Source organism: Microtus pennsylvanicus, chromosome 3 (assembly GCF_037038515.1).
Source record: "Microtus pennsylvanicus isolate mMicPen1 chromosome 3, mMicPen1.hap1, whole genome shotgun sequence".
Classification (NCBI taxonomy): Eukaryota; Metazoa; Chordata; class Mammalia; order Rodentia; family Cricetidae; genus Microtus; species Microtus pennsylvanicus.
This window is the reverse complement of record NC_134581.1, coordinates 81,100,080-81,121,624: the sequence shown is the minus strand read 5'-3', so window position 1 is coordinate 81,121,624 and position 21,545 is coordinate 81,100,080. Positions and strand designations below refer to the sequence as shown.

General features: G+C 38.2%; 2 protein-coding genes across 2 annotated transcripts; one reads left to right on the top strand and one right to left on the bottom strand.

The window, feature by feature from the left end:
• Positions 1–3,550: 3,550 nt before the first annotated feature.
• LOC142847102 (olfactory receptor 10G4) lies at positions 3,551–4,486 on the bottom strand. Its single transcript, XM_075967831.1, has one exon. It carries the CDS (start codon positions 4,484–4,486, stop codon positions 3,551–3,553), a length of 936 nt encoding a protein of 311 aa, XP_075823946.1.
• An 8,996-nt stretch (positions 4,487–13,482) lies between these two features.
• On the top strand, positions 13,483–14,427 carry Or10g6 (olfactory receptor family 10 subfamily G member 6). Its single transcript, XM_075967830.1, has one exon. The coding sequence runs from the start codon at positions 13,492–13,494 to the stop codon at positions 14,425–14,427; it is 936 nt and encodes a 311-aa protein (XP_075823945.1). The 5' UTR covers positions 13,483–13,491.
• Positions 14,428–21,545: the final 7,118 nt, after the last annotated feature.

Below are 21,545 nucleotides of genomic sequence, written 5' to 3'. Positions count from 1 at the left end.
TGAGGACCCCCTCCAATCAGGGAAATGGAGCTATGGAATGTCTACTGCAGCAACAGAACTCAAACACAGAGAAAATATATTTACAGTTGATAAAAATGAAAACACCCATGAAGAGAAGTCCAGAGTAGCCTTAGACTCCAGTAGGGAACTAAATCAAAAAGCTCAGTGTTTAGGGTACATGGTTACTATAACATCAATATTACTTGAAATAATACAGTCATTGTGTTTATCTATGGACCATTTATTCATGTTCCTACATACCTGTCTATCTAGTGAGAGAAACTAGACAAAGTTAGGATAAAGTCTAAGAATTTACAAATATCATTGATGAATGTGAATATTTACACTAAAAGAAAAAAGGGAACTGATTGGAAAACATGTTACATTCACTCAAGAACATCTATGGTGCATGATTCATTTTAGTAGCAAAACATACCTGAGCTTTTCCAAAAAATGTTTCACCTCCTACATGCTATGAGCAAGCACTAATTTTCAGGTTCTCATATAAAGAGTCACTCTGAGATGAGAAAAAGATGCCTCATCTTCTTTTAGATATCTTATCTTTTCTAATTAAAATTCAAGCTAATTAGTTCAGAGACTAGAAACCAGCATGACTAAATGTGGAGGAGCTTAACTTGGTTTCATGTCTCACGGGATGGTATTCCTCTTGGGTTTCCAGGCTCCCTTGATGAGCAAAGATACATCAGCAAGACATGAAAGAAAGGCTTTCATGTCTCTCCTCAGAATATCCCATGTCTTACTAGATCTTTCCAATGTCTGTTCTCTGCTTAAAATTTCCCAGAGTCCAAGTAACTTGACTGCTGTCCGTAGCTGCAGGCCATTGTTCCTTACACCGTCTATGCTCATCAACTCAAGCATCCCACTTCCTAACGTGTGTAGATTTTAAGGTTCCTTCAAATTTTACCAGTTAATTGCAATATGGATACTCATCCTGACACTTGAGACTTACTAACTTCCAGGTAGTTAACAGTTTAACGTTTTAGCTTCTTCCAGGCATAACAGAGCTCATACACTTAGGACTTCTCACAGCCCATACAGCATGCACAATAAAGACCTCCTGAGAAGAAGTGGACACAAAATCCCACCCTTAACCAAGAAGCTATTTACAATTGATAGCTTCGGTGATAAAGAATATCGGTTTTCTCTAAAAATGTGTCACTGTATATATCAGCAACAAAGCAGGGCAGGTCCCATTTCCAGAGTAGTTCATTAATACAAAATGTACTGCATAGGTTTTTTATGTGCATTTTTCCTTTTGCTATATTCTTTTTTGTCTTATTGAGGCTTTGTTTAGGTATCTGTTTCCTTTTGGTTTTATTTTTATTTTTGCTTTAAGATAGAGAACTTAGGGTTGGATGGGTAAGTTAGGAAGGAAAGATTTGGAAGAGAAGAAAGAATATAATTAAAATATATTGTTTGTATGAAATTTTTAATAAATTTTGAATTAAATAAAATTTAATGAAGTTTGATGTTGCAAGTTATTCTCCCTTTCAGATTTTTATCATACCAAGAATGAATATTTTTCCTATGTAATTAAATTTGCAGTTACACTTACATCAAATGATTTTTAATCATATATATTTATATTTATATTCTTGTTTACTTTAGATTTATTGCATTCTGACTGATGAAAATGAATTCAAAATTTTGCATTATATGACATAATAGATTTAATCTGATGCATAATTTATCTGATTAGCCTCTTTTGATTGTTTGCTTCAAAATAGAACTATCTAAACAAATGTAATAGAGATTACAAATATATCCAATCAAGCTAAACTGGGTGTATTTTATGTCTACATTTTGAAATGTAGTCAAAATGAATTCTTTTTTTACACAAATACCTCAAAATAATTTATTTGTAGATGCCCATCTCTCTCTGCTGCAAAACAGGTTATCTGTGTCATGTGAACATGAACCTGTATCTTTATTCTCCTTTTCCTATATTTTTTCAGACCACATAGAAGTCATTCTCTGAATTGTTAGCAATCTTTAATGAGTTCCCTTTGAATATGTTAGATGTAGTGAATCATCTCATTTCTTCTTTTCTTTAAGGTTACCATGACAACCTAGGATCTTTTAAATACACAGATGGAGGCCACTTATTTTAATCAGTGGAGAATATATGAGAATTTAATATTGAATCCCCCAGCCCATAAGCACAATCAATCAATCCTCTGTTTCTTCAGAAAATGTGTGTGTGTGTGTGTATGTGTGTATGTGTGTGTCTGTGTGTGTGTGTTTGTAATATCTGGGCAATGTATATCTTATTCTGGGGATATTCCATGATTTCTAGGGTGTTTACCTGAATTCTTGCCATACATATAACTGGGTGCCAGTACACATAACAATAAACAAGATCCTCACACAATGCCAAGTCATCCTAGTGAAGCAAAACTACCCCTAGCTGGAAGTTATTAATATACATATTTAATATATACTTGATTTTTAAAATGTTTTAAATTTAATTTTTATTCTGATATGTATAACTGTTTTATATACATATGTGTCTGTATGCACGTCTGATGCTTGTGAAGGAGGGAATAGGGAGTCAGGGCTGCTGAAACTGAAGCTATAGACTGTTGTAAGATTCTGTATACTGGAAACCTACCCAGGTTCGCTGCAAAAACAGAAAGTGATCTTAACTAAGGACCACTTCTCCCACCTAAATGCTTGGGATTTTATTATATTGATTCATAACAAACACAGTCAAAATATGCTACATAATACATTTTATAAATATTTCTAGATCATCATTAAACCATTGATTTAAAACATATATTATTTGTTTGCACAAAACTACTGTCCATTTAATTGCTATATGTTTGAACAGCTTCTTGTTCTGCCTACCTATTCTAGAGATATACATTTGTACAAGTATATAATAATCTCACATATGCACAGTATATTATATAGTATGAGCTTTTTTACTGCATTTGCTTTACTGTAAATACAAAGAGAACTAGTAAAAGAATGTACTATATATACTTGAAAGACCACAACCTCAGGATAACTTGAACTCTCATCATTGCTGCTACTTCTGAACAGCAGCACAAGGATTGCATATTCTTAAACTCATTTGCATGACAAATAAACCTTGAAAACGCAACATATGAGCTCAAACTAAAGAAAAACAATTCAGCCTCTGCATTGTATCTTGACCATATCATAATGTTACTTCTTGTTTGTTTCTTGACAGGGTTTCTCTATGTGGCCCTGGTTGTCCTAGAACTTGCTCTAAAGACCCAGATGGCCTCAAACTCAGACATCCATATGCCTCTGGAGTGCTGTGATTAAAGGTGTGTATAACCACCCCCTATCAAAATGCTATTTTTTAACATTTAAAAAAATAATAATAGATTATAGATAAGAATATGATCACAATTGCCATGTATGATGGATATAAATATAACTTCTAAGATCTTCAAAAATATATAAACCTTGTAATCCTGAGAAGGTAATTTGTAGCAATGATTTATAACTAAATTATATTATTGATGATTTTTAATTAAATTGCTCCTTCACAGTATTACTGTCTTTGAGAAAATGTTATTTTGTCTTTGAGCTTCAGCAGCGCTTTCTTCACTTCCTTGTTCCTCAGAGTGTACACAACAGGGTTGAGTAAAGGCGTCAGCACTGTGTAGAAAACTGTCACCACCCCATCCACAGCATCTCTGGATCCTGGCCTCAAATAGATGAAAACACAAGGCACAAAGAAACAGAGGACCACGATGCAGTGCGAGGCACAGGTCTGGAAAGCCCTGTGTCGGCCCTCTGAAGTGCGGATCCTCAGGATGGAGCAGACAATGGACACATAAGACAACACAATCAGCATAAAGCAGCCTGAGGCCACCACCCCGATATTCACAAAGATGACCATCTCAATGGCTGCAGTATCTGCACAGGCCAGCTTGAGAATGGGTGGCCCATCACAGAAATAATGTTGGATCTGGTTGGGTCCACAGTAGGGCAAGTGGAAAATCAGCAAAGTCTGGACAGCAGAGTGCAGGGAACCAGTGAGCCAGGTGCCAGCAGCCAGGAGGGCACACACTCTTCCACTCATCAGGCTGCTGTACCTGAGTGGGTAACTGATGGCCAGGTAGCGATCATAGGACATGACTGTGTAGAGGAAACACTCAGTGCTACCCAGGAAGTGGAAGGAGTAGAACTGTGCCACACAACTGTAGAAGGAGATAGCCCCACCCTCTGGGGACACCAAGGTCATCAGCATTTTGGGCACTGTGACTGTGGAGAACCACATATCAATAAAGGAAAGGTTGGTGAGAAAGTAGTACATGGGTGTGTGAAGGTGGGAATCCACCCTGATCACCATCAGGATGAGAAGGTTTCCTAATACAGTGAGGATGTAAATGACCAGAAAGATTACAAAGAGCATGGTGTCCAGGGCTGGTGGGTGGGGAAGGCCTGAGAGGAAGAATGTGGTCACTAGACTCACATTTGACATTTCTTCTCATCTTTTATTTCAATTTGCATGTAAATGAGAACTGAGAATTACTTCTCTATATGATCACTGTATCAGCCATGATAAATAATTTTAGAGTATACTCAATTTTGTGCACTTCAAAACTTCTTTGGTAAAGATACTGAAATGATTTCAATATCTCTTTTCTCTCAAGCACAGGAAAGTAGGAGACACAGAAGTATACTAGAGAGAAAGAGAGAAGAAGAAGAAGGAGGAGGAGGAGGAGGAGGAGGAGGAGAAGAAGAAGAAGAAGAAGAAGAAAAGAAGAAGAAGAAGAAGAAGAAGAAGAAGAAGAAGAAGAAGAAGAAGAAGAAGAAGAAGAAGAAGAAGAAGAAGAAGAAGAAGAAGAAGAAGGATGTTTTATTACCTTTATATTTTGGCTTTCTGTTATTGTAACAAATACCTGAAACAGATTAGAAAGAAAGGTTATTGTATTTGATTGACTGGCCCCATTTCTATTGTGCCTCATCATGGGACCATATCATAGCAGTAACATTGCAAAACTATTCATCTCATGACCAGTACATAAAAGAAAGAAGATGAAGAAGAGAGCAGAGATCCAAAAATCCTTTTTTAAGAGTATTTTCTCTGTGATGAGAAGCCCTCTTAGCTAGAAGCCACCTCTTGTAGTTCCCATTACCTTGGTAAGTCTTTAACATCAGAAACTTTGTGTGGACATTTATCTAATCCAATCACAGCCATTGATGTAAATTACAAAAAAATTGGTGAATGAAATACAAATGTGGTATTCACATCCTTTCTTCATAGTCAGATCAGTTGGGTATCTACTCAAGGTAACATCAAAGTTCAATCAAGAAATCATTTAGGGAATCAATCTCATCTCCAACCCTGGAGCTTCTTCCACCCCTCTTGAAATTGCTATTATAACTTCATTCCTTGCACTTTGCAGAGTGAGGTTCAATGTTCTGGGTTGTTAGTGGCAGATGGCTTTACTCTAGGATTCTTCAGGAAAACCTGGGTGATATAAAGTCATAGCCACATGGATGCTTATAATATGGTAGTTTAATTTTCAAAGGTATAAGGACAGCCACTCCCCTTATGCTGTGATGAAGTGGTAAATGGTACAGTATATTCAATGTGGTGGTACCCAATCACATTCATGACACTCAAGCATACTGAAGGGAGAGATGGTTGGGTAGGAATTGTATGCTGCTTGGCAGCTTTCTGGGCATCTACCTCTCATTTATTTTCTCTCCAACGCTGGTGTAAAACCTTACAAAGACAAGAACTGAGTTCCTGTAATGATCATTTTTCGAGCCTGCAACAGCCTTAAATCATGCTCTGTTACCCTCACCTGTCATCTGGCATTACTGATATGACATCCTTAAGAATCCATGACCAGTAAATAAGATGGTAGATGTGTAGAACTTAGTACAGCAGTTTGGAATGTGATAACTGCTTAATAACTAATAGTCCATCCCACATTATTCTCTGTAGAAGCATTACAGAATTGCATTTGTTGATCTTACAGAAAGAAGTATACTATCTTTGTGTTTATAGACAATTATCAATTTCAAATGTAGCTTTTAGAAAGCCTTCATCCTTGTTCCTGTTGTTGGTGCCCACATCATTCCCTAATTCTCACAGGGTTTCCTATACGATCTCTCAGGGTTGGGACTAATATCACTCAGCTTCCTTAGTGATATTCCCTACACCATTCTCATGTCCTAGGAAATGTTAAACCTCATATATGACTTATACTCTGTCCTTCATCCACTTGATGACCTTTTATGAGGATCTAAAAACATCAACTTCTGATATGTTATGCCAGATAGGATCTATTAGAAAGCAAACATTTCCTGTAATTCACCATTCTAACATAGTTTTCTGAATATTTTGTAACTTCAACTTCCTTAAGATTACATGGTATCATAATTCACCCCCTGTGTTTCTTAAAGGCTCTCATGAGAAACATTTTTTGCCAAGTCTATGCTGCTTCTTCAACACTTAGAACATGACACAGGAAAAAAACACCAAGGCAACTAAAAGATACAGGAAAATGAAACCAAGGCAATTAAAAGAAGTTGATGTCAAGAAAAATTGAGATCTCAAACAGTTGAAATGAGTATAATTCTTTTACTTAATAAAAATATATCCATGGTTGTTCATATCTATTCATTGATACTCAGATAATGATAGTTCATTATTCTGTGGACAGAGATGGTGAAAGATGCCTACTACTTAAGAGAAATTAGGATCTGATACTAAAAGACTTCACACAAAAATAATGATTTTAGCCCCACAGAATATATTTTTAGGAAAATTAAAGCTTTACCTTTTTCAAATATGAACTAGTAGAGACAGGATTGTGATAATCATTAATTTTAATTCAAGACTCATTAAATGGAGAAAATATAAGCCTAAAATTTATACCATATTAATAGAAAGAAAACACAAAGAGAAATTCGGCTTTAGGTTTGATGAAAAAAAGGTGTTTTATAGTTTAAACATTTCATCAGTTTTTGTCCATGTTTGGAATCCCCATCACAGAGGTTGATATGATACTTGCTTTAATGCTTTTCACAACATGGCCACTATTTGTAACCACCTTAGCTGTTGTCTCTCTGTCATCTCCTTTCTTGCCTGTCTATCTTCTCTACCTACCTACCTGTAAACCATCTAATAGGGATACTAGCTAACTAAAATTAGATGATGGTCAAGTAACATTGCTGTATATAAAATTAAAGTGAAGAGAAATGAAAGCAGGAGAAAATTTATTAAACTTACTTAAAACTCACCTTACAGGATATGATTTATTGCAGGAGAAAATTCATCTGAATTTTTCCTCCAAATACTTTACCTTCTACATGCTGTAGACAGGTACTAGTTTGTAAGCTGTCACTCAGAGAACTGATACAACAGACTAATAAAAAACTGGTCCATTTGTTTAAATCTAAAACTACCTAGGTGAAATGTGGAAGCTGGAAACCAGCATGACTAAATGAGCAGGTGTTTAACTTGGTGGACATCATTCACTGTCCCAGAGGAGGAAATTGGGTTTCCATATTCTCACACATAAACAGGAAGTCACCAAGGAATGGGTATAGCCCCATTTCCCTGAGTAGTTCTTTCTCTACTCCTCCTGAGACAGCCCCTGCCTCCCTCCTTCTGCCTAAGAAAGAAGAAGCTGAACTGTTATCCTTTTCTCTCTCCTGCGATGAAAACTTACTTGTTCTCCACTGAACACTGTTCAGATCCTGGATGGTCATGGATTTCTGCACAGTTCAGTATCATTGTTTCTTTTGCCACCTTTATAACCAGATAAAACATTTAAAATTTCCAAATTTTGTTGTTATTACTTAGGATTTTAGAATCACTATTCCCAAAAGAATGCCTACAGATCATAATGACTTCCCAATTGTATGTCATAATCATATGTTGCTTCATACTGTATCATAGTTCTTACAAACCTAAAAACTACTTATGCTAGCTTCTTTGTAAATTATCTCATAAGGGACTTCCTTTATTCCTTTCTTTAGAGTACTTGTGTTTTTTATTGGTTTATATGAGCACTTTTTACAAAACGAAAATACTTATATTGTCATCATTTAAGTATTTTTGATTCTTCTAATTTTACTATTCTAGGAAATTTTGTCCAAGGATTCCAGTACAGGTCCAAAGTGGGTATTTTGTTTTACCAAAGTTTATTTGTGCAAAATGTTTAACAGTTTTCTCTTACAGAATAATTTCTTAGTATTTTAATATTTAATGGAATTTTAAATGGCTCTTCTCATTTACTTATTTGGGTTTCATTTTACTTCTGATTTCATGTACAGGGGGTTTTATTTCCTACATTATTTGGGATTGTGCTTGGCATTAACTCATTAGCTGATATGCTCTTTTAGAAATTTAGGTTTCCAATTGTGGTTTGCTTTCAGTAACACTGGATGTGTTTCTTCCATTCCGTTAAAAAATAAATTGATAAAACTTTCTTTTACAGTGAAATGGTGAAAGTACAATATATAATTTTGTGTGTTTATCCTTTTCTGCCTGTTTCCCTTAAAATACATTTACCAAAGTATCATAAAGTCTGGGACGACTAATGCTAACTTTGACATACTGATCTTCTGATGCATATTTTGAGAACCACAGTTGAGACTTTTCTCACTTGAATTTCCAGATGCCCAAAATTATCATTTGAAGAAGATTGCCTTTCCCTATGCCATGCCAGGCATCAACTTGCTGAATATATCCTTCTGTAGGATTGCTCCTCTGCATGTTCTACTGTTTGTTCAAATGCTAGCTCCTACATGGGTTTCTACACGTAGGTTGAGGACTCTTCTCTTTTTTGCTTTCAATTTCTCTAGGACTACTTTGATCATTCATGTCATCTGTTTCATTTCAGTGTGGTATGAACTTTAAGATCCACATCCCCTTGTGTACAGAAGAACAGAAGTTTTGTTATATTTCAAATCTATACAACAACTTTGGCAAAAACTGGGATCTGTCAAACGTTAAATCTCCCCATCTATGAATACACCATAACACTCTGTTTCATCAGAATCTTTTATATTGATCTCAAAAGTATTTTGCTAATCCCATTTTCATAGTGTTAGCCATCTTTCCTTATACTAATGTTCTGGTTGTCAGCAATCTTCCTCAAAATGCTGATAGTGCCCATGTAATTTAACATCTCCACATGCTACCAAATGATCTGAGTGATGGAAAGCTGAGTCCAGAGTCATTGATCCATGTGTTTAATAGATTCATTATATTTTATTTTGAACCTTCACAAACATAGATGAATGTAACACATGAGAACTATGCTTGCAGAACACAAACACATACACTACAATAGATAGCAGAAGATTTCTGTATTTGTACATCAATTGATTTTCCAACAAATCCAGCAGTTTTTGTGTCCATTTTTCACTACTCAAATCATGTTGCAACAAACTTCGAGAATACATGTTTTTAGATACTGATGCCAATATAGATACTATTACGAAATTTCATTTGTCAAGTAATTACAGGTGATACACTTTTTTTTCAGCGCACATTTAGTTTGTATATACATGATCAATCACATACACATATAAACAATAAAACATGCATAAACAAACATATACCACATGTACATTTATGAGGAAGAAAGACAAAGTCACTTTTCTACAGTATTAGATTATGTTGCACTTGCTACAGTGTTACTTTTACTTTTAGGTTAGGTGTGACTGTTAGTTTTTCTAAATCACCACCATCACCCACCAAACTTTATACTAATAATCTGATTTATGCTCTTTTGCTCCTTCCTCTATATTCACATAATAATGAATTGTCTTTTTTGCTTTAGAAAAATACTACAAGGTTAACCATACTTCTGTTCTTGCTTTCTCCACCAACTAAAGTTTTCTCAGAAAGACATTCAATATTGACTAATGTGGTTATAGTTCAGTTTTCTCTGCTGCTACTTAATATTTAATGGTAGTGTAATACTTTCACTTATTCAATCATCTTTACTTGATTTTCTTTACTGTTTTGCCATTATAAACCATGTATCAGCACAAATACTTGAGTGAGTAAACTTATGTATTGATGCTTCTACTAGCAATGCTTGAGTGAGTAAACTTATGTATTGATATTTCTACTAGCAATATATCCCTGGAATGGAGCTACTAGACCTCTGTGTCTACATTTCTGAATTCACAGCAGGAAGTAGTCTTACTTACAGACCATTTAAAATACATAAAGCCTGCCAGGCAGTGATGACGCACGCCTTTTATCCCAGCACTCGGGAGGCAGAGGCAGGCAGATCTCTGTGAGTTTGAGGCCCAGCCTGGTATATCTAAAGCCACAGAGAAACCTTGTCTTGAAAAACCAAAAACATAAATATAAAAAATACATAAAGCCTAACATTAATATATAACCCCCTTTAAATCTGTGATTATTCCCCATAAATTTTCTTGTTTCTTTCAGAAAATACCACTTATTCCTTCCTTAATTTTTAATATTATAGTAATTATCCATGTGTTTGTATGTAAGTGGCAGAATGAGGCACTTGCCTGCCTTGGTACAATGAGGTGAATTTGATTCTTTCCAGTCACCTTCAAATGGGTTCTTGGAAATCAAACTCAGATTGTCAGACTTGGGCAATAAATACCTTTAAACAATGAGCAATCTAAGCAACCTACGATCCCACTTAATGGTATCTCAATCACTCTACTTCCAGTTCAGAAGCTCTTATCCACCTTCAAATCCCAGATGTCCTTTCCCTTCTTTCATTCTCTCCTTCCCTTCTTATCTTTCTAAAATAAATTTTCATCTGCCCTGTTTTTTTTTCTTCTTCTATTTGAAAGTGGAGAACAATAAGGTAATGTCTCTTTGGAAGAAATTTCCCTTTCTTCCTTTCAAATACCCACCTGTGCAGAAAATCATGTTACCAGAGGTCTAGCGTTAACAAACTAACAGCAGTCATTTAGTTTCCCAATAGATAAACATCTGTCCTAACTTCCAAAGGCCAAAGGCCCACCCAGAATTTGAAGACAAAGCCTCCTGTACAACCAAGTGTTCCCTTTCCTCACATTATTCTTCTTAAATGTATACTTTCACCTGGAATATTAGACTAGGAGTGCCTCCTGTAATGGAAAGATGACATAGCTGGAGTCCTATGTCCCTTCTGTCTTACTTTCTCTACGTAAAATGACCTATTAGCAAAGATAAAACTGATTCCCACCATCAAGAAGTAAAGAAAATAATACCCACGCAATAGGAAAATAAACTGATAATCACAAACCAGTATGTTTGGTAGGATTCCTTAGTTACAGAGTAATTTATTCAAGAGCAAACCCAGTGCAATGTGTTATTTCACAAATATGTTCCTTAAAATGTGGAGTAACAATTTCTTTAATAATTAAACTAGGGGTTGGCAATTTAGCTCAGTGGTAGAGAGCTTGCCTAGCAAGCACAAGGCCCTGGGTTCGGTCCTCAGCTCCGAAGAAAAAATAATAATAATAATTAAACTGAGCCAGATGGTGGTGGTGCAGGCCTTTAATCCCAACACTCAGGAAGTAGAGGCAGGCAGATCTCTATGAGTTTGAGGCCAACGTGGTCTTCAAGAACGAGTTCCAAACAGGTTTCAAAGCTGCAGAGAAACCCTGTCTTGAAAGCAGAACAAATAATAGTAATAAAACAGTGTTAAACACCACTAGACAAAATACATATTAGCAAATGTTTGTTGTCTGTAGGTTGCCAACTCTGGTTCAAAACTACAAGTTTCTGCCTAGAGCAGAATGAGTTCATGTCATTTGTCTGCACAGACTTGAACAGGATACACCCAGTTGTGGTAAATTAACTTTTGGAGACAACCTTACTTCCCATAACTCTATTTCTTCAAGTGCAACATGGTGTGCGCTCTGATTCACTTATCCGAAGACCCTCAGAATCCATTTGTTTTCATCCTGATGATCTGACACCACTCTGCCCCAGATCAAGTGTGGCATACTCTAATACAACGCCCGAGTAATTTACTCCAAGTAAATTTGAATGGCCCACTTAGTGTAATTAATAAATAGCATTTGTTTAATACCCTAAGCTTTAAAGTTCTTTCCTATTCCACCCAGATCTTCATGGAATAAGTTCAAAGTTGTCTCAAGTTTCAGGGTGAGAAAACAAAAACACAGACAAGAGGAAGGGGAATTACACGGGTTTCCAAGCACCTGCTCTCATCAGGATACTACAGAAACACTACTATTTACTCAGCAAACTTCCAAAGGGTCTACTGTTAACAAAGCCCAGTGAAATTTATTTACACCTAGTAGGTTAATTGCCCCCAGTGGAAAAGGCAGAAGTAATTTCAACATTCCCTTAACTCCTACCCCATTGAGACCTACCCTGGTGAGACTGTAGGAAGGACCTGATCAGCAGGAAGAACTTAGACAGCAGAAAACCAGACCCCAGAGGTCAAACCAAAGCAACCCCACTGTCAATAGCAGCACAGAGGCTATAAGGAGGGAAGCAGAAAACACACAACCTCACAAGGAAGAGGGGTCATGGTCCATAAAACTGCAGAAATGGGCCTCCTTATGGAGCAGCAATATGTAAAAAGAAGCTGAGGGAAAGAACTGGCAGTGCCTTACTGCAGTTTCTCATCCAGGCAGAGCTCATCTACGGGCTCTGGGGAGAGCAGGTGAGGGAGAGCTTTGGTAACAGGGATCCTTCTAAGATACAACTATATTAAATGCGGCAGGAGTTGAGAACTGAGAAGACAGCCAAGACCTAAAGCATTGTGCATGACAGGAGAGTCTTTGAGCACCATTTAGCAAAGGTCAGTCTTGTCTTGGAGTTTTCTGATCCAAATGATCTCCAGTGTTTACCTTAAGCTAGATCAGGATGTGTAGGGTTCCCAGCACAATGTTGAAGCATGGGCCCTGGAGTCCTCAGTCACAAGATTTCTTGAACACTGCAGAGATCAGAATGCTGGATACTGATAATGTAGTGTGCAAACTTGTCACTGAAAACAGCAAAGTCTGTGGCAGTCCAGAAAGTTGAAAGGGAAAGGTTTGCAACAACCATTAATAAAAAAAAAAACTAATAATATACTGCAGTAAACGTTCTGTGTTGGTACTCTTGAAAAAGTAAGAGAAGTGATATTTTTAGTTCATTGATGACTATAACTGAAACTTTGGAAAGTAAACATATGGATAAGGAGAATAGGTCATTAGCTTTAACACTGAGATGTTCTTTGTAAGCAAACAGAATCTCGGTCAGAGGGGGAGAGAGAAAAAATGATAAGCAGCAGGCGAGCAATACAGAAGAGAGAGGAGGAAAAGAGATAGAGACAGGAAGAGAGAGAGGGAGAGGATGATGGAGAGGTGGAGGGAGGCATGGAGCCAGGGGAAGAGGGGAGGGAGAAAATCTCTTCTATGCCTGTTTGACAATAATGCAGAATATATGTGCCACATCTAGAGACTTCACAAGAGCATTAAGCCTTTCCCTTCTGCGGTCTTTTATCAGATGTGACTACCAAGGACATGCAAAGCAGCAACCAGACTTGTGTGTCTCACTTCATTTTGGTGGGTTTGCACCACCCCCCTGAGCTCGGGGTCCCACTCTTCCTGGCATTCCTGCTCATCTACCTCCTCACTGTCTCTGGCAATGGGCTCATCATCCTCACAGTCTTGGTGGACATCCGGCTCCACCGGCCCATGTACTGGTTCCTATGTCACCTCTCCTTCTTAGATATGACCATTTCTTCTGCTATTGTCCCAAAGATGCTAGCTGGCTTTCTCTTGGATAGTAGAATTATCTCCTTCGGGGGCTGTGCGATTCAACTCTTTAGTTTCCATTTCCTGGGTTGCACTGAATGTTTTCTTTATACACTTATGGCTTATGACCGATTCTTGGCCATCTGTAAGCCTTTACACTATGCTACCATCATGACTCGCAGCGTCTGTAACTGCCTAGCTTTGGGCACCTGGATTGGAGGGACCATCCACTCACTTTTTCAAACAAGTTTTTTATTCAGGCTTCCTTTCTGTGGCCCAAACAGAGTTGACTACTTCTTCTGTGACATCCCAGCCATTCTCCGTCTAGTCTGTGCAGACACCACCATCAATGAGTTGGTCACCTTTGTAGACATTGGCTTCTTGGCCCTCACGTGCTTTATGCTCATTCTCACTTCCTATGGCTACATTGTGGAGGCTATCCTGAGGATCCGCTCTGCAGATGGGCGTCGCAATGCCTTCTCTACCTGTGCTGCCCACCTCACTGTGGTCATCGTTTACTATGTGCCCTGCACCTTCATTTACCTACGGCCTGGCTCACAGGAACCTTTGGATGGGGTGGTGGCTGTCTTCTACACAGTCATTACTCCCCTGCTGAACCCCATCATCTACACGCTACGAAACAAAGAGATGAAAGCAGCGTTGCGGAGGCTGGGAGGTCACAAGGAGGTACAGGCTCACTGACTTCACCTAGCTCAGGCCTACTGTACACACTCGTGCCTAACAGGGAGCGTTAAAGCAGAAAAAGAAAAGAAAAGTAGTGTGGGAAGGAGCCTGGAAAGTTCCATACTGTAACCCCTTGGTACTCATGTTTTTCCCTGTCATCCTTCAGCACTATGGGCAATCAATCAAAATCCACTGGACAAGGGTAGTTTCTAGCAGGAAGGTTGTGTACGATGGCCCCATAAAGGCTGCTTCTCTGTGGCATCCTCTATGTGTGCATTTTAATTTCTAAGTCCTGTGTTGACACAAATAACCCACTTGTAATCTGTCAGATTTAACCTTGACAAAAAAAATCTTGTGTAAGTGTTATTGTCAATATCATACAACTATGGAGGTACTGAAATTCAAAGGAGCAAGCTGACTTTCCCAACTCTCTTCTCTCTGTATTTTACTTTGACAAAGAAACTCCAGTTGTACTTGAACATAAAGGGGCAATTTCACCTCAGTATGAAGGGCCTAACACATGTGTAATGCTGGATGACCTGAGTAAATACAGCTTCTGAAATTTCACAGGAGTAACATTTAGGTAGGTGTTTCGAGAAGAAAATTTCCTTGCCATTAGCATAAAATGGATCATTCTCATCTTCCACGGATCTGAAAGAAGCAGATTGTCTGAAATGGTGAATACATGTGTGTGCTAGTACAATCCTACATTCATTACAGAGATGTAGAGTATCCTCATGGGACAGAATTATTGGAGGCATATAACTTATTGTCAGGTAATATTCAATGACCCAAAGCTCTTTTTAGTGTCTTTTTGGAAACGAATGTGACCAGCATCTAAGGGAAGGTCCTTCATTGCAAGACCTCCCTGAGTACTAGATATACCTTCCTTGGTTTTTAGAAAGAACACAGACACATACTCCAAGAAGAACTCTGTATTTCCCAGACTCAATCCAACTGTGATCTTTTTTAAAGCTTGGGATGATGTATGAGGGAAGATTATTATTTCTAATAAGAAATGTATATTCTCCTGAAGTTCCCTTCCAAAATTAAACTCCAAAATCTTCATGAATGAGCAATGTGATTCAATTCAGTGCTAATTTGTTCAATATATCTTTAAATCAATGGCATTATTGTAATTCTAAACGACTTTCTATTCTTCAGACTAAAAATGCATTTACATATAAGGCAAAATGATAAAATGTATGACCAAAATGATTAAGAAATGGTTGACACAATTCATCATATACTAGATATTGCTTAGGAACTGATGGGAAAGAAAAGAAAGATCATATAAAAATGACTTCCTGGGAAAATATGGTACTGTAGTTTGAAAGTAATGTAAGACCTAGTTAACTGAAGAAATACAGAAGTTTTGCATATAATGGGAAGAATGCCCTACAGATAATAAGAGGAAGAATGCTCTAGAAAAATTGATCAACTCTCTGAGGAAGAATAGCCTGTCACAAGCCACACTTTGGGGTGATCTGTCACGGTCCAGCCACAGCAGGTTCATATGTCCCAGGATAAAGGTAAGGGGATTAGAAATGTTAGGCAGAAGGAATAGATATGATAGAAACACAGAGACATAGGATAGTACCAGAAGGATAACTCAGTAAATACTGGATACTGAATTCACCCACATTTAATTTTCTCATGCTTTTATACCCCAATACAAAAATGGGAGAGGCAAGAGATTGCTTTAACATGACACAAAGGACAAGCAGAACAGTTATTTGCTTTAGACATCAAACCATTATTTTCTAAGTAAAATTTTGATGCTTTAGGCAAGATATACAGTGAATACACCCTAGACTGTAGGCAGCCACTCTCTGCGCAATCCTCCAGCTTTTTTTTTCTTTTTTTCTTTTTTTATTGATAAAAGGAGAATAAAGAAAAGAAAAAAAACAAATTTCCACCTCCTCCCAGCCTCCCATTTCCCTCCCCCTCCTCCCACTCTTCTCCCCCTCCTCCCACTCTTCTCCCCCTCCTCCCACCCCTCTCCCCTTCCCCCCACTCCTCTCCCCCTCCCTCTCCAGTCCAAAGAGCAGTCAGGGTTCCCTGCCCTGTGGTAAGTCCTAGGTCCTCCCCTCTCCGTCCATATCTAGGAAGGTGAACATCCAAACTGGCTAGGCTCCCACCAAGCCAGCACATTGCGTAGGATCAAAACCGCGTGCCATTGTCCTTGGCGTCTCATCAGCCCTCATTGTTCGCCATGTTCAGAGAGTCCAGTTTTATCCCATGCTTTTTTGGTAACAGTCCAGCTGGCCTTGGTGAGCTCCCAGTAGATCAGCTCCACTGTCTCAGTGGGTGGGTGCACCCCGCGTGGTCCCGACTTCTTTGCTCATGTTCTCCCTCCTTCTGCTCCTCATTGGGACCTTGGGAGCTCAGTCCAGTGCTCCAGTGTGGGTCTCTGTCTCTATCTCCATCCATCGCCAGATGAAAGTTCTAGGATGATATGCAAGATATTCGTCAGTAATGAAGGCTCATGAATAGGCTTGAATTATCTGACTTTTGGTCAAGGTGAAGCAGACCTACCTCTGTGGGCCACATTAGTGTCCAAAACACCAAGTAACCACACCCTGAGTCAGGGTCTTTTGTTTGCAGCCACACCTGTTGTCAACAACTTTAAAAAAGCAAAAATGAGCTCAAACTCTCTGACCTCCAGTCAGTGTGGAACAGTCTCACGTCTGTGAGCCCTCACAACAGCCCAAGATACTAACATATTCTTTTAGACAAACAAACACAGCCACAACTCCAGAGGCAACCATCATACTCTAAGAGCATAGGTAATAGTGCCCATGGACTAAATCAACCCTACTGGAAACACAAAATCATCGCCTTCCATCAGAGCCAACTATAAACATACCCCACAACATTCTGAACAAACTCTAGTCATTTTACATCTAATGAAGAAATATTCTATGCAAACTCATCATTTTATAAAGAAAAGTATCACACAAAATATCAAGAAACATCTTATCTACACTATTCACCAGGAAGAACAATGTTATTTTTTTTAATTTTTTAGTTATTTTACATAGCAACCAAAGTTACCCCTTTCTCCTTTCCTGCCACTCCCCCACCTCATCCCCAACTAACCCACCCCCCATCCACTCCTCAGAAAGTGTAAGACCTCCCATGGGGAGTCAGCAAAGTCTGGCACATCAAGTTAAGGAAGGACCAAGCCCCTCCCCTCTGAATCAAAACTGAGCAAGGCATCCACCATAGGAAATAGGCTCCAAAAAGCCAACTCATGTACCAGGGATAGATTCCAGTCCCACCGCCATGGGTTCCACAAACTGTTGCCCACATTCAGAGAGTCTAGTTCGGTGCCCTGCAGGCTCCGCAGTTATCAGTCTAGATTCAGTGAGCTCCCACCAGCTCAGGCCAGATGTCTCTGTGGGTTTCCCCATCATGATCTTGAGTTCCCCCACCCTTACTCATATAATCCCTCCACCCTCTCTGAATGGACACTGGGAGCTCAGCCTGGTGTTTGGCTGTAGATCTCCAGCAATGGGGGAGGGGTTGTTGTTTTTGTTTTTTGTTGTTGTTGATTTTTATTGAGCTCTACATTTTCCTCTGTTCTCCTTTTTGCCTTTCCCCTCCCCCTTCAACTCTCTCTCGAGGTCCCCATGTTCCCAATTTACTCAGGGCATCTTGTCTTTTTCTACTTCCCATGTAGATTAGATCTATGTATTGAAAGACCTGGATAAATCCAGACCCCTCTAGTAGAAAATATGGAGCCAAAAATTTAAGCAGAGAGAGAGAGAAAGAGAGAGAGAGAGAGAGAGAGAGAGAGAGAGAGAGAGAGAGAGAGAGAGAGAAGAATCAAAACTCTAGATTAACCAGTTCAGTGACTCTGTTTCAGGAACTAGATGAACATAAAGTTAGATTATAATCTTGAGAAACAGGGAGTTACCTGTTGATTATCACTGGTATTTTTAGAATTTTTCAATGATCACTGATATTTTCAGAATTTTCCGATGATGCCCTCCCTACCCCGTTTGGATGGTTTCTTCCCTTAAATACTCCTTCTCCCAGCTACTCAGGGTCGAACTCTTTACCCCTGTGTAGGAAATGATTTTCACCCCAGTGCACTGGATCCTGTCCTGTCAATAAATCTTATGTGATTGCAGTAAGGATGGTCCCTCGTGAGTTCCTGGGGGGTCATGTTATCCCGAGACTTGAGTGAGAGTCTCCCCGATCCAGAGGTCTTCTAGTATGTCTCTCTCAAGGTCCTCATTGTTGTCTAGGTTCTCTGGGATTGTGATTTGTAGGCTGGCTTTCTTTGCTTTATGTTTAAAAAAACCACTCATGAGTGAGTACATGTGATAACTGTCTTTCTGTGTCTCGGTTACCTCACTCAAAATAATGTTTTCTAGCTCCATCCATTTTCCTGAAAATTCAAGATGTTATTTTTTTCTGCTATATAGTACTCCATTGTGTAAGTGTACCACATTTTCCTTGTCCATTCTTCAATTGAGGGGCATTTAGGTTGTTTCCAGGTTCTGGCTCTGACAAACAATGCTGCTATGAACAAAGTTAAGCACATGTCCTTGTGGCATGATTGAGCATCCTTTGGATATATACCCAAAAGTGGTATGATTGGGTCTTGAAGGTTGTTTCCTAATTTTCTGAGAAATCACCACACTGATGTCCAAAGGGGCTGTACCAGCTTGCATTCCTACCAGTAATGCAGAAGTGTTCCCTTTACTCCACAACCTCTCCAGCATAAGTTTATATCAAACTTCCACCTTTTGAGAGGATCCTGATTTAAAGTCTAGTTTGAACTTATCTACCCTTAAAAATGAGAAAAAACAATAAGCAGAAGAGTAAAAGTAGTGTTAGCCTGTGCAGCTATTCTAGCACTAGCAAATCAGGTGATGTACTTACGTGCTACTTAGCATTTTATTAGTTTGTTCTGGCTTCTTTCAACCCTTCAGTTTCATGTTTTTCAACACATGTATCAAAATATGTGTATGCATTTATATCCAGATTTTATTACTATAGGTTTTCTAGCATCAGGCTTCTTTAAATAGAATTTTAAAATACCCTTAAGTATACAAAAGTGTTATTTTACCAGTCTTTTCTTCTCATTATTTCTGTTTTATTATGATTGCTTAGGTGTTTTCTCAAACAGTACACAAACAGAAATATTTCGGTCATCTTTCCTGAGCTCATGTTGTTGTTAGGAACTATTGTGGAAAAGGGGTGTTCTTCACATTCTATCCACTGTGTCCATTTTGACCTTGGGTTTGTGTGATGTTTCACATTAAAAGAACTTTTGAAATGTAATTAAGACTGTTGTTTGGCAGTAATAATATAAACGGTGCCTAGGACATAACAAAGTAACATTGTACTAGGACATAGCCAAGAATGGAGAAACTTGGAAATGTCAATAGTTGCATGTGACAAACTGACAAAGGCTTGGAAAACTTGAGTAATAAAATAATCACCACTCATTAAGTAATAGATTTGATACACATTACAGCATTTCATGCCATAACTAGAACTAGTGGTATAAATGAAAAATTAAACAAATAAGCAGCAATTAATAGGCAGTTCTTTACAGAAACGGAACAGTGGTATAGGACGTTTGAGAAGATTAATGTCAAAACATGTGTTTTCAAGACATGGAGCATGACTAGAAACTAGATATACTGTCGTCATATATGACATGGACTCTTTAAAAAAGTGTGTCATTTCTGGAGCAATATTGAGCAAGACTGCATAGACTTTAGGTGCTCATCACAAAATCTAGTTGGGGCTCATCAAATTTTAAGGAAGCAAGGTTTATGAGACCATTGTCCTGTGAATAATTTTTTTCTCTGTCTGTAGTTATTCTCATGTGCATACATATTTATTCCCTAATAACAACTATGGGCATTTTTCCCTCTTGTTGTGTGTTTATCTCATGAAAATATTCCATCTGCTGGACACATTTATAGTTGAGGTTTGTCAGGAAGATGATTTCTACTTAAATGCATAATTCTAGTAAATAGAAATAACACTAGGGTACATTTTATTCCTCAGACAGACATAGGAAGTCATAGTATTCTCAGTCACTGTGACAGCTTATTTTAGACTTCAGAACAAATTCAGAGCAAATTGGTTGCAACTGGAGATGAATACAGAAGGACAATTTCTCAGGAGTTTGTTGCTGATTCAACATCAGGCATGAAGACATAACTTTCTCAGAAATGGAGAAATATTCCCAACCTCAAGTTTCAGGCAACTAACTGTCTAAGTCCTGAATTTCAATGTCACTTTCTGTCTGGGAACGCTGACTACTTAGAGTTATGTGCATGCCAAACATTACTCATTGCCTGAGAGAAACTGTGTGAAAAATGTGATTTATATTTGTCTAGAGATTTTGCTGTGGGGGAAGAAGGAGAGAAATAAAAAAGGTGTGTGTGTGCGCGCGCGTGCGCATTCGTGTGTTAAGGGAGGGATGTAGCCCAATGAACAGAGAAGTAGTAAGAGAGAAATGTGAGGAGATGTAGCTGAATGGGTAGAGAAATACAGAAAATGTAGCTATATAGAAGAGATATGTATGTAGGAGAGTTGTATCTGTAGAAAGATGAGGCTGTATTTATGAGAGAGCTGAGTAGATGAGAAGTATAGCTATGCAGAAGAAGTATATGGCTGTGTAGGAAATGTAACTGTGTGAAGAGAGATGTGGCTGAGTAAGGAAGTGTAAACTTATATAGTAGTGTAGAAAATGTATGGAAAATATATGGATACTGTGAAGATAATCTGTGTAAAATAGATGTAAATATGTTTAAAGATATATGGCTGTGAAGGACAGAGATGTATGTATGTAAAGAGAAATATGTAACTGTATGTAAAAAATGTAACTGTGTAGTGAGAGTGCAGAGAAAGAGAAATTACTCAAGATGAAGTAAAAGAGAAGGTTACCATAAAGAAAGCATGTGCTTTTTCACTTTTTTAAAAAGTTACAATTAGGAAGCATGTGTTTTCTTATTTACTCTAAGACAGAAAAAGTCTAGACCTCAGAGAAGAAATTTTCATAACCCTGTTTTTCTGAGATATTCTTTCTGGCTGCAGTGCAGGGGCCCATGGGAACGTACAGCAGCGATAACTAGTGTTTAACAGGTCGACCAACCAGACTT

Bases quoted from the DNA above. Each gene is read 5' to 3' on its own strand.
- LOC142847102 (XM_075967831.1), bottom strand. From the start codon at position 4,486: ATGTCAAATGTGAGTCTAGTGACCACATTCTTCCTCTCAGGCCTTCCC.
- Or10g6 (XM_075967830.1), top strand. From the start codon at position 13,492: ATGCAAAGCAGCAACCAGACTTGTGTGTCTCACTTCATTTTGGTGGGT.